General features: G+C 42.6%; 1 protein-coding gene across 1 annotated transcript; it reads left to right on the top strand.

The window, feature by feature from the left end:
• Window positions 1–954: 954 nt before the first annotated feature.
• Window positions 955–3,229, top strand: LOC147430677 (glycerol-3-phosphate acyltransferase RAM2-like). The gene is made up of 2 exons (XM_086493264.1): window positions 955–1,835; window positions 2,245–3,229. Exons 1-2 carry the CDS (start codon window positions 1,233–1,235, stop codon window positions 3,109–3,111), a joined length of 1,470 nt encoding a protein of 489 aa, XP_086349390.1. The 5' UTR covers window positions 955–1,232; the 3' UTR covers window positions 3,112–3,229.
• The last annotated feature ends 11,073 nt before the right edge of the window (window positions 3,230–14,302 follow it).

Genomic DNA, 14,302 nt, shown 5'->3' with positions numbered 1-14,302 from the left:
TCGTGATTTTCACCTTGTCCAAGTTACAAATGTATATTGCTGTATATCACACCCACAAGGGGTGGGAACAAGTTATTAGGGCATGGTCACGCGAGGCTTAGTTATCAGTTATTGATAACTATGCCAACTATGCACAGACAAAGCATTTAATGAAAAACTAAGCCTTTTGCATGGTCACGCGATGCTTAGTTATTCATTCATCCTCCCAACTATGCCTTCAACTTCACAACTGTGACAAATTCGGCATAGTTACAAAGGTTATGCTTAGTAAGTCATTTAATGCTCCTTTTTGCGTGTGACCAAGAATGAGGCTTAGTTTTCTGTTCAAATAACTGATAACTAAGCCTCGCGTGACCATTACCTTAACAACTTCCTCAAAGATGGTTGTCAGACGTTAATGAAGCACCGTTGCAACTTGCTGCATTCTCGAGAGTCGAATCTAAATCCATTGAAGACGAGGCAAGAAATAGGCACTTCGAAGTTCGGAGGTTCGAACTGGAATTGCCAGCTTTCCTCCTTTTCCAATAAAGATTGAGAAAGAGAAAAGTCAAACTGTAAAATTTAGTCCTGAGGCTAGGCTAGCCTGCTTCAGGCAAAAAGCGAAATTCCATTGCGCCGCTTCCACATTTTGATAGGTCGATTTCAAAATTGAAAAGACTAATTTTCGCCTTTTCTGGGAAAAAGTGTTGACTGCTGTAGTAAAAGTTAAAACAGGCTACTTTTTACTGGCAGGCTGTTAAATGTGCTTGAAGCATGAATGCCCTGAGCCGGGATTCGCTGAATTTGGCTGCACTAAATAGTCTAGAATTTACTACGGTCCAAATTCTGTAATCGCGTGAGAAATTAGAATGGACTTATTAAATTTGTGAGGAAATGCGTTATTCTGTAGGTAGAAAGTGACTAAAGGCCACTACACGGAATTAAATAGGGGCATGGAGCGCTTGTGATATGTGGAGTTTCTACCTACCTTCCTAGCGGCCAGGCCCAGCTGCTTCATTTACATCTTGCAAAAAAAAATGGAATGGAAATTGGACGGTTGGCTCAATTGTCTGGCCAATGGCGGCGACTGTCACTGACTCTCCTCTACACTCTACAGCAAGCGCTCACCGTTGCAGAAGCAGGTCACGGCGATCCACCGGCGCTCTTTGATCATCTGGGCCTCTTCTTGTCTGTGACGTACAGTAGAGTGCGCAGGCGCGGTTATTGCTGTCTTCCTTCAGCACAGCTGCACAATGACGGAGGTCTTGCAGCCCCCAAAGGCAAGCCCTGCTGCCCTCAAGCGAATGACAATCTCCCACCTGGAAGGCACGCTCCTGCGCGACCCCAGTTTCTTCCCCTACTACATGGTGGTGGCTCTAGAGGCCGGAAGTCCCCTCCGCGCCGCCCTCCTCCTCCTCCTCCATCCCCTCACTCTTCTCCTCCCGGAAAGCTTCTCCCTCCAACTCCACATCTTCATCGTGACCGCAGGCCTCTCGCTCTCCGCCCTCCGTGGCGCCGCAGCCGCTGCGCTTCCCAAATTCTTCCTCGACGACCTCGAACCGGCCGCCTACCGCGCTCTCTTCAAGTACAGCAGCTCGCGTCGCTGCATCGTCACCTCTCACCCCAACATCTTTGTGGAGCACTTTCTCAAAACGTACCTTGATGTTGATACTGTGATTGCCACCGAGCTCCAAGTCACAGGCAATGGTGTTTGTACTGGGTTGTTGGCAAAGTCAGGAGTTCTGTTTGAAGATAAGAAGGTGGAAGCGGTTAAGGTTTTGCTTGGCGACACTCACTTGGGGTATGGCATCTGCGATGTCAACGGCAAGCAACATGGATTTCTCTCCCTATGTCAGGTTTGTCTATAGGATATCTCAAGAAGTTTTGAACAAATTCTCACAATAATTTTCACATTGTGACTTACCTCAACACCAACACCATGAGCTTCTGTGAGGGAGGCACTCCATACCTAGCTAGGTGCGATTGGGGGCGGGGACCGCCGGTCCGGTGGGGGGGCCGGTGGTCCCTTGCCCCCAATTGTACCTAGCTAGGTATGCGGTGCCTCTCGAGCAGAAGCTCATGATGTTATGCATAGTATGAAAAACACTGAACAGGAGAATTTCTCAATCTTCTTGTGTATATCTCATATTATCTCTGCTTTGTTGGCCATTGTATAATATTGGCATGTCGTATATCTCAGCGTGCATAGTTATTAATTACATTCATTTGTCAGTGCATTTATGGCAGTTTTTGGTCTGGTGGCAGGAAACAGCTGTTGTCTCACAAAGCAAATCTGGTGAGAAAGTGTCAAGAGAAGAGTATCTGACTCCCTTGGTTTTCCATGATGGAAGGTTTGTCACCAGGCCAACACCAGGGGCCTCATTAGCAGCAGCCCTGTGGTTGCCAGTTGGTTTCGGCCTCGCCATTGCAAGGATATTGATCGGCCTCTCGCTGCCCCAAGAGCTTGCCTTCCCTTTTTCCTCATTCCTTGGAGTTCAACTCCGGGTAAAGGGTGCACCACCAGTACTCCTCCCAAATGGAGATTCCACCCATAAGGAGGGTGTCCTCTTTGTTTGCGTCCATCGGACCCTTGCCGATCCCATCTTCCTCGCCATGGCATTGCGCCGCAAAGTACGAGCTGTGGTCTTTAGCGTGAGTAAGGTGTCGGAGATTTTGTCACCCATCAAAACAACTAGACTAACAAGGAACAGGGAATTGGATACAAAGATAATAGACACTTTGCTTGAAAAAGAGGATCTCTGTGTTTGTCCCGAGGGTACGACATGCCGAGAGCCCTTCTTGCTAAGGTTCAGCCCATTGTTTGCAGATTTGGCGGATCGTCTTGTCCCCGTCGCAGTAAATGTGAAGACAAACATGTTCCATGGCACCTCTGCAAGGGGTCTGAAGTCGTTGGATGGGATTTTTTTGGCTATGAATCCTAGGCTTTCTTATGATATCACATTCCTAGAGCCAATTGCAGTAGCTGAGCTTCGCAAGAGCGGCAAGACTGCAGTCGAGATTGCGAATTTGGTCCAGAAACAGCTTGCGGCAACGCTGGGCTTCGACTGCACCGATTACAACCGCAAAGACAAGTACTCGTTTCTTGCAGGGCATGATGGAAATATGTTTTGAGCACGGTTTAGTGTCATTAATCCCGCCTGGATTAAAAGGCGAGAGGATTTGTGTAGGATTTGTATATGTATGTGTGGCCTATTCATTTGAGAGCTAATGGAAGGAATATTTACTCCGAGTCAAGCTCAAGTTCTCTGAAGTTGAGGAGAGAGAGAGAGAGAGAGAGAGAGAGAGAGAGAGAGAGAGTGAGTTGTAATTAGGCAATGGTCACGCGAGGTTTTGTTGTCAAGTGAAGAAGTAACGAAATATGCCTCATTTTTTTATTTTATCTTTCACCATCGGCGCGGGGAAGGTAGTAGGGAGAAACTATACACATATCATGTATTTACAAATGTACATTGTTGTACATTACACCCTCGAGGGGCAACTGTGGGAACCACCCTCCCAATAGGGGAGGAGAATACACCCAAGAGAAAGCCAACCTGTGACCCTCGAACCCTCAACCTTGGGGTTACATCTCAAAGGTCTCACCAATTGAGCTACGCTTTTAAGGTTTACACTTCTTGGGCAAATAAGCCTCATTCTTGCTCGTGCTAAAAAAAGAGCATTAAATGTGTTACTATGCCTACCCTTTGTAGTTATGCTTGTTATTCATTTAATGCTTTGTTTGGACATAGTCTGCATAACTAAGCCTTGCATGACCATGACCTAATATGGTCAGGGTGTTGATAAGATGATGTCACGCAAATGAGCCTTCACCTCTCTCTCTCTCTCTCTCTCTCTCTCTCTCTCTCTCACTCTCATTGGATAGATCTTTGAGGTCTCTTGGAATAGTTTCCTATGACGTTAAAATCCTCTCTCTCTCTCTCTCTCTCTCTCTCTCTCTCTCTCTCCATGTTGAAGTTAACAAAATTTTCCCGATTGGAAAAGAGTGCATCGAACGACTCTTGTGCTCCCAAACATTTATATTCAAATTTTACCCGAATTTACACGGGTGCATCGGACGGCTCTCATGCTCTTGATTGTTGCTCCCCTCCCTATATGATTTTTCGTCGCCAAAGATGTTTTGTTGTGGACTCATGATCGGTGCACTTTAAATTCAAATTATTTTTTGAAAAAAAGACGTAGATTAAGTTATTGAAATAAAAAATAGGAAAAATTACCAAAATACCCCTTTAGCTTGTAGAAATTCTCAAAACACCCAAATTCCAAAAGTTTCCAAAATGCCCCTATTATCTTTTCGTAAATGCCCTTCAAATTTTCTAAAATTCCCAAAATACCCCTAGTTATGAGTAAATTTCTCCAAAAATAAATTTTATTTATAGCTTTTCATAATGTGATTGATTATCTATCGTACAAGCTGCTAAAACTAGAAATTGAGTTGGTTATGTAGGCTTTCGAGATGAATTGTTTGATTATTTTTAGACATAACTTCCTTTTTTAGTGATGTAATTTGTGACAAATTACATGCTAAGCACTCAAAAACGGATCTCAACTGTCAAAAAGGAATAAAGATTAGAAAAACTTGAACATTCCAACCATAATAGGTACAAGGGTATTTTGGGATTTTTTGAAATTTGAGGGGTATTTTGGTTATTTTTCCTAAAAAATAATAGTTCGAAAGTCCCTCACGTCATGGGAGGGTGGCCTGATAAATCGAAAGAACTACTATATATACAAATAGTCTTTCATCATGAACCTAATATGTGAGTAGAACTTTGGTATCCTAGTTCTCCATTGTTGCCACCACAATGCCTTTTGGAAGTGGGATACAGAGGTTGAAGAGTCTAAAACTTTTGAGATGCTTTCTTAAGTTCATGGTGAAGAATGTATGGGTGTTGAGGGGGAGATTTGTGAACAACAACATTCTTGTTCAGCCAAATAAATCAGCCTCTCCAGATGATGTTCCTGAGAGGGATATCCAAATGTTTACAATTACCTAGCAAAAGGCCCTTAGCTTCAATTGGTTTAGTAACAAAAGGTCCTTAGCTTCAAGTGGTTTAATTATGCATAACATCCCACAAATTTGTACCTTTGCCAAAGATTTCATGGTATCCTGGCAAAGGTACAAATTTGAGGGATGGAACAAATTTCCTGGAACCCACCACCTTGGTAATGCAAGTCCAACCCTCTTCCAACTAAGGTAGCCCCCTAAAAAAGAAAGATTTCTTGGTGTCTTGGTAGCTGAAAAAGAGATGAGGGGTATCCTCTACGTAGAGGATGCACCTCGTGCATTTTCCATTACTGGCTCCAATCTTGGAGCTTTATGACCACACCATATACCCTGATGGATAATAAGCTAGAGCAGAGTCCTCTCTATTGAACCTATATGTCCATTGTTTGCAGCTCCACTGTTGTTTAACCGCTTGTTGAGCCCTTCTTCGACTCCGTCTTTAGGCGTGTAGCTGTGGTAAATTTCTGTGGCTACCTTGAGAAGTTGAGCTAATAATTGAGTGTCTCCTCTTGGAGGCTTTGACAGAAAATTAAACCGATTATTAGAGCCATTTTGTGCCTACTATTACCAATGAGGTTGCTTCCCGGTTACAGTTGCCAATCCTGCGAGTCTCATAAAAGCGAGGCCAACTGTTAAATGCTGCTACATTTGGCCTTTTTGCCTTTTGTTCTGGTTGCGGATTGTCGTCACCTTCCTTCACAAACTTTTCCTCTGAAAATGGACCTTGCAACGGACGCGTATACAATGAGCCATGGTTTGACCCCACCTTGGCCTTTCTATGGTTTTCCGATATTCATTGCTGAAGCCTTACGAGTAGGTTTATCACCTGTCCAGCACCAACCCATTGAAGACAACGAGTCTAACCCATTGATAGTTCCACTTATCCTACCAAGAAAGTGCAAATGAAGATCCGTCAATGAACAAATGGCAAGACCTTTTCTCATGAGGACAAACCTTTCAAATGTGATGGGCCACTGGTTTGAGCAAAATCATTGAAACAAAGGTACACATACTCAATTTGCAACAATTGGGATGGACAAGCTCTAGAAATCATCCTAACTGCATGATGTTACCGTAAAATGAGCAGTTTGGCAAAGGGGCTTGAAAGGCTCTTTGCAGATAGAGCCAAGAATTCTAAAATCTCCTTAATTTAGATATCTCCTTAGTTTGATCATTGTTGTAGGACGAAGAAGACTTAGTTGGCCTAGTGAAATAGGTTGATGTCGATATCTTCTCTATGTACAAAAACGATGGTGAACTCTCCACACATCCATGTGCAAATGATCAATTTTTGATTGCCCCACCCTCTCATAGTGCTTGGAATTGGTGGTGTTCGATGAAGGGGTTGTGACTCCACATTCGCACATATTTTGTTAAAGCGAAATATGACCTATGGGACCCCAGATGAAACATAACACGTGGGTATGTGGAGATGACAAGTGCTGCATGTAGACCGAGACAAGACAAGACAACTCCTTTCTTTATTGATGCGAAACCAGAGTACAAATTCTTTATCTAGAAAACTGAACAACATATCTTTCAAGATCGCGTTAGACTCCCAAGATAGCCATACACAATTTAAGATCAAAATATACTTTAGACCTTATGAGTAGTGGCTAAATATGCCTCACACTCTCTATATAATCTACCTCTCTCTAGACACCCTTTCTATCTACCTACCCTCTCTATATAGAGCGAAATTAGGTGTAGATAGATAGGGAGAGCTCTCTCTCTCTCTCTCTCTCTCTCTCTCTCTCTCTCTCTCTCTCTATCTGCCTACCCTCTCTATATAAAGGGTAGAGATTAGGTAGATGGAGAGATTAGGTGCGGAGTTAGAGATTACCTCTCTCTCTACATCCTCTCTATTTACCTCTATCTATTTCTCTCTCTATCTCCTCTTTATATAATCTACCTCTCTCTCTCTAAGCCCTTTCTATCTACCTACCCTTGCTATATAATCTAGGGGGGGGAGGTAGATTATATAGCAAGGGTAGGTAGATAGAATGGGCTTAGAGAGAGAGGTATATATATATATACGCTTTGTATGCCCTCTCTATCTACCTATCCTCTCTATATATAGGGTAGGTTGAGATTAGGTACATAGAGAGATTTGGTGTAGATGGTAGAGATTAACTCTCTCTCTGTGCCATCTCTATCTACCTCTCTCTACACACTCTCTATCTACCTACCTTCTTTATAAAGAGGGTAGAGATTATGTGTAGAGATGATAGAGAGATAGAAGTGTGTAGAATAGGTAAAGAACACGTGTAGAGAGAGAGAAGTAGATAGAGAGATTAGGTGTAGATGGATATGGATAAGTATCTCTCACTCTGCGCCTTTCCTATCTACTTACCCTTTCTATATAAAGGGAGAGAGATAAAGGTGTATAGATAGAGATATCAAGTGTAGGTAGATAGGGAGAGGGTAGGTATATAGAGAAAGAGGTACCTCTCTCTATACACCCTCTCTATCTACCTATCCTCTCCATACAGAGGGTAGAAATTAGGTTTATGGTAGAGTTTATGCTAGATAGACACGATACAGAGATGTAGAGAGGCATATATTAGGTATAGTGAGATTAGAGAGAGATTAGTTCAATACTTACAAACTAATCTTGCATAAATGCTAGATAAGAGACCGCCTACTTGGGAGCAACATTCTTCTCCTTTAGGACTTTGATTGGTTCACATCGTAGATGGGCCCCCCCACCAAGGTGACCTCCAGTGGATCTGGCTCTTGAGGCAGTAAGTTCACACAATAAATTTAGGTTTAAAAGTAGTTAGATAATAACAAGCTTGAGTGTAGCTATCTTTTTGTTGTCTACATGCATGGCCCTCTTACAGTTTTGATGGAGCTAATCCATCTACTCAAATTCCTCAGCCACTCATGGATTCGGAGCTACATCGAGCACTCTCTTTGGGAGAGGATTATCTGTGTTCAACGCAGGGTTTGTTTGGCCACTAAACTCCATAGCAGCTAGTGGCTTATGGTCTTTCACAGTAGATCAAAATGTGGGGGAGTCAGGAAGATGGACCATGCCGTTGCATTCTACTACTACTTTGCTCGAGCCTTGTTGACAGTCTATGAGTGGTCGAGAAATGTCTATTACCAGCGCATGTAGGCAATCCTCTCAGGGTAGCGAAGAGCGCTATGATATGCCATTAGGAAGTGAATAGGGTATAGGAGGGCCTCTTTATTTGGTAGTTTAAGGGAATACTTAAAGATTAAGCCAAGTTTGACCAAGCTTAAAAGAGAGGGAAAAAAGGCCTATGCTGAGATCTTGGGGGATTCACTTTATATACAAAAAGGTACGCCACCTGCGAGCATACAAATTTAATAAAACCTCTATATACGACTCATATTAGGGAATATGACCCCCTTTTCTACGCTTATATGAGTACAATCAATGCAGAAAACTATCATACCCCTATCTTACATATAAAATTTAGATTTCACATAATCTAATTGAGTAAAACTAGTCAAAGAGGGTGTAGCATAGTGATTGGCAACGTACTAAGGAACCACTTCTGTTGATAACTAGATATACCCTCAATGTGTCTCAATTTGACTTTCAAACTATGTGCCCATTCAGCCTGCACTCTAGGCACTTATCCAATTTTGACCCATCTAAATTACTCAAGAAACATAGTTATAAAGTTGTGTTAGGTTCTCCGTGTAATTTTGCATCTATGCAAACTCTTTATAGCTTTCATTCCTCAACAAATGAACTATAATCACAAAACAAGCAATTGATACAAAGCAGTGTTAAATCTTGCATGTATCTTTGTAGCTATTGACTCACAAGTTCAAGGGAAGACTCTTTTGGGAAGCCATGATTTTGAAACACAAAAACTTCCTCTCATTTTCCCCTTTTCTTACTCCCCCCCCCCCCCCCCCCGAATTTTTTTTCAAAATAAAAATTGATACCCCCTCCCTTATTTTTAAGCTTGGGAGATAAATTATTGGGGGCCTGCCCCTAACTTATACGCATGTAACTTGTAGAAAAAACCCCCTTCCCTGCACTTACTTGGTGCAATAAGTTTACCATGGTGAATCCCCCGGGATTGAGATGTAAAAAAAAAGCCATTTCTATATTTTGAATTTGAAAATAGTCTATTTAGTAACCCAAAAGAGAGGTGGGTAAAAAATGTCATTTTCCACCCCTCTTCTCTCTCTAAAATATAAAACACTCTCTCTCACTAAGAACTCATTAAAAGAGGCACTTTTTAGCCCCCTGGCCAAAAAAAGCATATTTTTCACATTCTCTCATTGTATTCTCTCTCTAAATTTGAGCCAACTCTCTCTCTCTCTCTCTCTCTCTCTCTCTCTCTCTCTTTCCTCGCTTTTCTCTCTTGTCACTTCCTCTTCCAACCATTAGGAACATTCTTGGTTTCCTCTTTCTGAAAAAGTGCAAATCCTCCACGGTTGTAGATCCGTCCTCTCTCCCACTCTCTCTTCCTTTATTGTCTTTGTACCCCCCCTCTCTCTCTCTCTCTCTCTCTCTCTCTCTCTCTCTCTCTCTCTCTCTCATGCTTCTCCCACTCCAGGTCGTCCAGCTGAGTGCAATGGAAAAGTCCATTACCTCTGTGTGCAGCAGCATTTCTCTCTCTACATCCATGATCAACAATTTGAATTCAAAGGAGATTGAGATGCACTCCCTCTCTTTCTTCCCTCCACAACATAATCCTTTTCTCCTATCTCTGAGTACTCTCCACTTCTTTCCTCCATAGCCACCTTCACCTGCTTATAGTAGTCACCATTACACATTCTTACTAATTTGCTTGATTAGCTAACACAAATGTCATTCAATCCCCTACCATTGCAAGACATTAATAACAAGTCAAAACGATATTGATTAAACACTGACTTAGAGCAGGATTACTCTACTATGCGACTTGGCACATCTAATCCCAATGCTTAGACCAGCTAAAGGAACCATGGATACAAGGCAATCAACTTATAATTTGATGGCCATATTTACCCTGACGATCGAATGACCAATGCATCACCGCCTTTTCGTAATGTCACTAGCTACTGGGTTTTATTGGAGATAGGAGAGACGGACTGTTTGGCTACTATTGGAGATTACATTTAGCTTTTGTCAATGAAAGGGAAGCAAGAAAACATCTCTATGCTGCCTATTCATCATTGCAAGGGAAGTATGTGAAAGACATTGTCTCAAACCAATGGACTGGCAGGTCCCGGTCCATCCGCCCAACCTCCCTTTAATAGGCTCCTAGCCACTTTCGGACCCCTTCCCACTGGCAGCCGGCCCTTGGCCGAGTCCGTGACCCCTTGGTTGGCCCTTGGCCTGACATTACTCCCCCCTTGGAGAAGCATTTTCATCCTTGAAAACAAAAGTGGGGAATTTCTTCTTAAGAACACTAATGTTTTCCCAAGTGGCACCCTCTTCAGGGCGATCTTTCCACTTGACTAAAGCTTGACTACGTACATGATGACAAGTACGGAGTTCATGAAAATCTAAAATGTGTTCAGGTTCATGCGGTTGAATGGGAGGTTCAATGAAATCAACCAATATCTGCTGGCCAATAACATTGTCGTCCCCATGCAAGCGTTTACTTAAACGGCTTACATGAAATACCGGATGGACACGAGAGTGCACAGGTGACTCAAGTTGTAGGCCCTATCTCCAACTCGCTTGAGTATCTTGAATGGCCCACAATAACGTGGAGATAATTTGGGTGTAGGACCAGTCTTCAGACTTTCTGAATGTTCTGGCATACGCAAAAATACCTCTTCCCCTTCCGTGAAGGTTACTTGCCAACGTTTCTCATCAGCATACTTCTTATACCGATCCTGTGCTTGTCAAACATTTTGACGAGCAAGTCTCAGCATTTCCATATGATCTTGGAGAAACTCCTTGACCTGTTGGAGCTTCTCAGTTGCCAACCCCACCGTCACTGGTGATCTAGGTTGAAAACCATACATAAGCATGAATGGACTAAAACCAGTTGTAACATGCGTAGCACTATTATATGCAAACTCAAGAATAGGAAGATAATCTTCCCAATCGGATTGCTTCTTGCTAACATATGCTCGTAGCATATCCTCTAGCACTTAGTTGAATCATTCAGTCTTACCATCTGTTTCAGGGTGATCAGCCGTACTTAAATTAAGTTGTGTACCCAATCGTTTAAAAACAACCCTCCAAAAATGATTGTTAAACTTGGGATCACGATCACTCACAATGTTACTTGGCAATCCATACAACCTGTAAAGATTGTCCACAAATAACTTAGCTAATTATGGAGTCTTAATGGTTGACTTGGTTGGAATAAACCGACAAAGTTTAGTCAACCAAGTCTACGACCACCCATACCGAGTCATGTTCTTGAATAATGGTTGGTAAACCCACAATAAAATCCATGGAGATACTTTTCCATTTACCATTGGGAATCTCTAAAGGATGTAAGAGTCCTCTTGCTTTCAGGCGCTCTGCTTTATTAACTTGACATTTTTGGCAATGCAAGACATAGTCTTGAACATACCCATGAAAACTTGGCCAGTAAAACTGTCTTCTTACGAGTGCATAAGTTTTCTTAATTCCCGGGTGCCCTACACTTGGACTATCGTGACATTCATAAAGAATTTGGCGCCGAATGTCCGCGTCCGTCGGTACACACACTCTCCCCTTGTGGAGTAGGTACCCATCATCTATGGAAAAATTCTTCCATCTCTGCAGTTCATCACTCGAAAGAGAAGAACTGGGTGTGGAGGAAACAAAACCACTACCAACATTGGAATGAGAAGGATCCCTCTTTCTAACATAGCTCCACACCTTGGAGTATGCAGTATCATGCTCGCACTTACCTTTGAGAGATTCCAAAAACTCACTCCGCAATTCCGTGAAAAGGACAGAGTTGATCTCTGGCATTCGGTTGAGAGCATCAGACACTACATTGTACCTCCCTTTGCGATATTGTAGCTTGGCATCATACTCCTAAAGAATCTCAACCCACCTGGCCTTGCGACCCTTCAAATCACTTTGTTGTGTAAACCACTTGATGCTTTCATGGTCAAACACAATCTCGAACTGTCGCCATGTCTTTAAAGTAGACACTATTGCATAGATCTCTCATTCGTAAGCAGAGTAATTCTGCTGTGCTGAATCCAGCTTCTTTCTTTCAAAGGCAATTGGCCCTTCCTCCTGCAGAAGGACTGTTCCAATCGCACGATTACTAGCATCCGTTTCCAAAACGAATGGCTTTAAGGGATTCACAATAGCCAAAACAGGAGTTGTGGCTAATGTATCCTTAAGTTTGTCAAAACTTTGCTATTGTTCTAATCCCCACTGAAAGGTCTTGCCCTTGGCTTTCAGTTGATCGGTTCATGGGAACAACAATATGGGCATAGTTTTTAACGAATTGACGATAAAAACCTACAAAGCCTAAAAAAATCTGGAGCTCTTCCAAATTTTTGGGAGAGGGCCACCTCCGAATGGCATCCACCTTGGATTGATCCATGTGTAACCCTGCAGCCGAAATAACATGCCCCAAGTAGTGAATTTCCTCCTTGAGGAAATCACATTTGGATTCCTTGGCATATAACTGATTTTGGCGTAACAAATGAAATACTTGTTTCAAATGTGCTAAATGCTCTTCCTTAGAGGCACTATATACAAGAATATCATCGAGGAAAATGATAACAAACTTTTCCAAGTATGGTCTCAAGACACTATCCATGAGTGTCATGAACGTAGATGGAGCATTGGTTAACCCAAAGGGCATCACCAAAAACTCATAATGTCCAAACCTTGTTCGAAACGCTGTTTTGGGTATATCCGCAAGTCTGATGCGTACTTGATGATACCCAGATCTTAAATCAATCTTTGAAAATATACGAGCGTGGGTGAGCTTATCAAACAGCTCATCCACTTGTGGCAATGGGTACTTGTTCTTAACAGTAACCGCATTTAATCCACGGTAATCTACGCACATACGCATACTACCGTCCTTTTTCTTCACCAAGAGAATGGGAGAGGCCCATGGTGAAGAACTTGGTTGAATAAACCCTCTACTGAGATAGTTAGCAAGCTGATGTTACACCTCAGCAGCCTCAGAATGACTCATTCTGTAAGGCGGTTTACTCACTGGCTTACTGTTTGCAACCACGTCTATTCCATGTTGCACAAAACGTGTCGGCGGTAGCCCTGGTGGTAAATCATCTGGGAAAAAATCCTTGAATTCCCTTAAAAGTTCCTTTAATTCATTAACAACATTTGCTTCTTTTGAATTAGTAGGCATAGTTGGAAGGGGAGAGAGAGAAGAATGCGGCGTTGAGGAAGTTTTATTCAAAACATTATCAACATTAAAAACATCATCCACATTGGAAATAAAATGGCACGGTGAGTAACACAAAAAGAGTTCTTCTATTGCATCATCAAAAGAGAGCTTCATAAGCTCAGCTGTACAAATAAGTGGTGAGAAAGGTACATCCTTCTCCCCCAACAGCAACACCTGCACACCATTGGATTCGAACATTAGACTATTATTCTCATAGCTACGTCTAAGTGATGATCCTAAACTATGCAACCATTCACGATTAAGAACCACATATGCCCTCTCCATATTCATGACTTGGAAATCCAAAGAGGTATGGTATCCTTGAATTTCCAGAGGTACATCTTTAACTTGAGTTTCCCATATCTCAGCATCATGGCCGTTAATCATTGCTACCTTGTAGCGATGAGAACTCGGGGTTTGGGGCAATTTGAGTCATTTCACCAATTTATAATTGATGAAATTGTGCGACGCACCATCGTCTACCAAGATCCACACCCTGTGCCCTTGGATAGAGCCATGCATACGCACCAACTCATGTGGTCCGAAAGTCTGCTGCCACATGGAGGCCGTGATACAGCACTCATGCACCGCCTCGGTGTGTGTTACCTCCACATTAGCAAACTGGGAAGAGGATTCAAGAGGTAAAATCTGCACCATGTGCATTGCTTTTTCCTTCCCCTTGTCTTGAGCAGCAGATTTCCCCTTGGGACAATCCTTTTTGCTATGTCCAGTTCCCAAAAATTTAAAGCACAACTTTTCTTTTTGGCTTTCTCAAACTCTTCCGTTGAGAGAGGACCTCTAGACCCCTTGGGATTTTTGGAGGTCTCCGATGCAGAAGATGCAAAGTTTCTTTTATGATGCACATGTTGTGGACGTGTTGAAACAGGTGTAGTGTCATGCACATGCGAACTATGCAATGCCCGATCATTGGGATCATCATGGATGTGAGCTTGCACTATTGCGTCCTCAAGTGTTTGTGGATCCTGGGTTTTAA

The sequence above is a fragment of the Adiantum capillus-veneris genome, chromosome 21 (assembly GCF_014529385.1).
Source record: "Adiantum capillus-veneris isolate H3 chromosome 21, ASM1452938v2, whole genome shotgun sequence".
In the NCBI taxonomy this organism is placed as follows: domain Eukaryota; kingdom Viridiplantae; phylum Streptophyta; class Polypodiopsida; order Polypodiales; family Pteridaceae; genus Adiantum; species Adiantum capillus-veneris.
The sequence above is the reverse complement of the archived record's forward strand: the minus strand, read 5'-3'. Positions and strand labels throughout refer to the sequence as shown.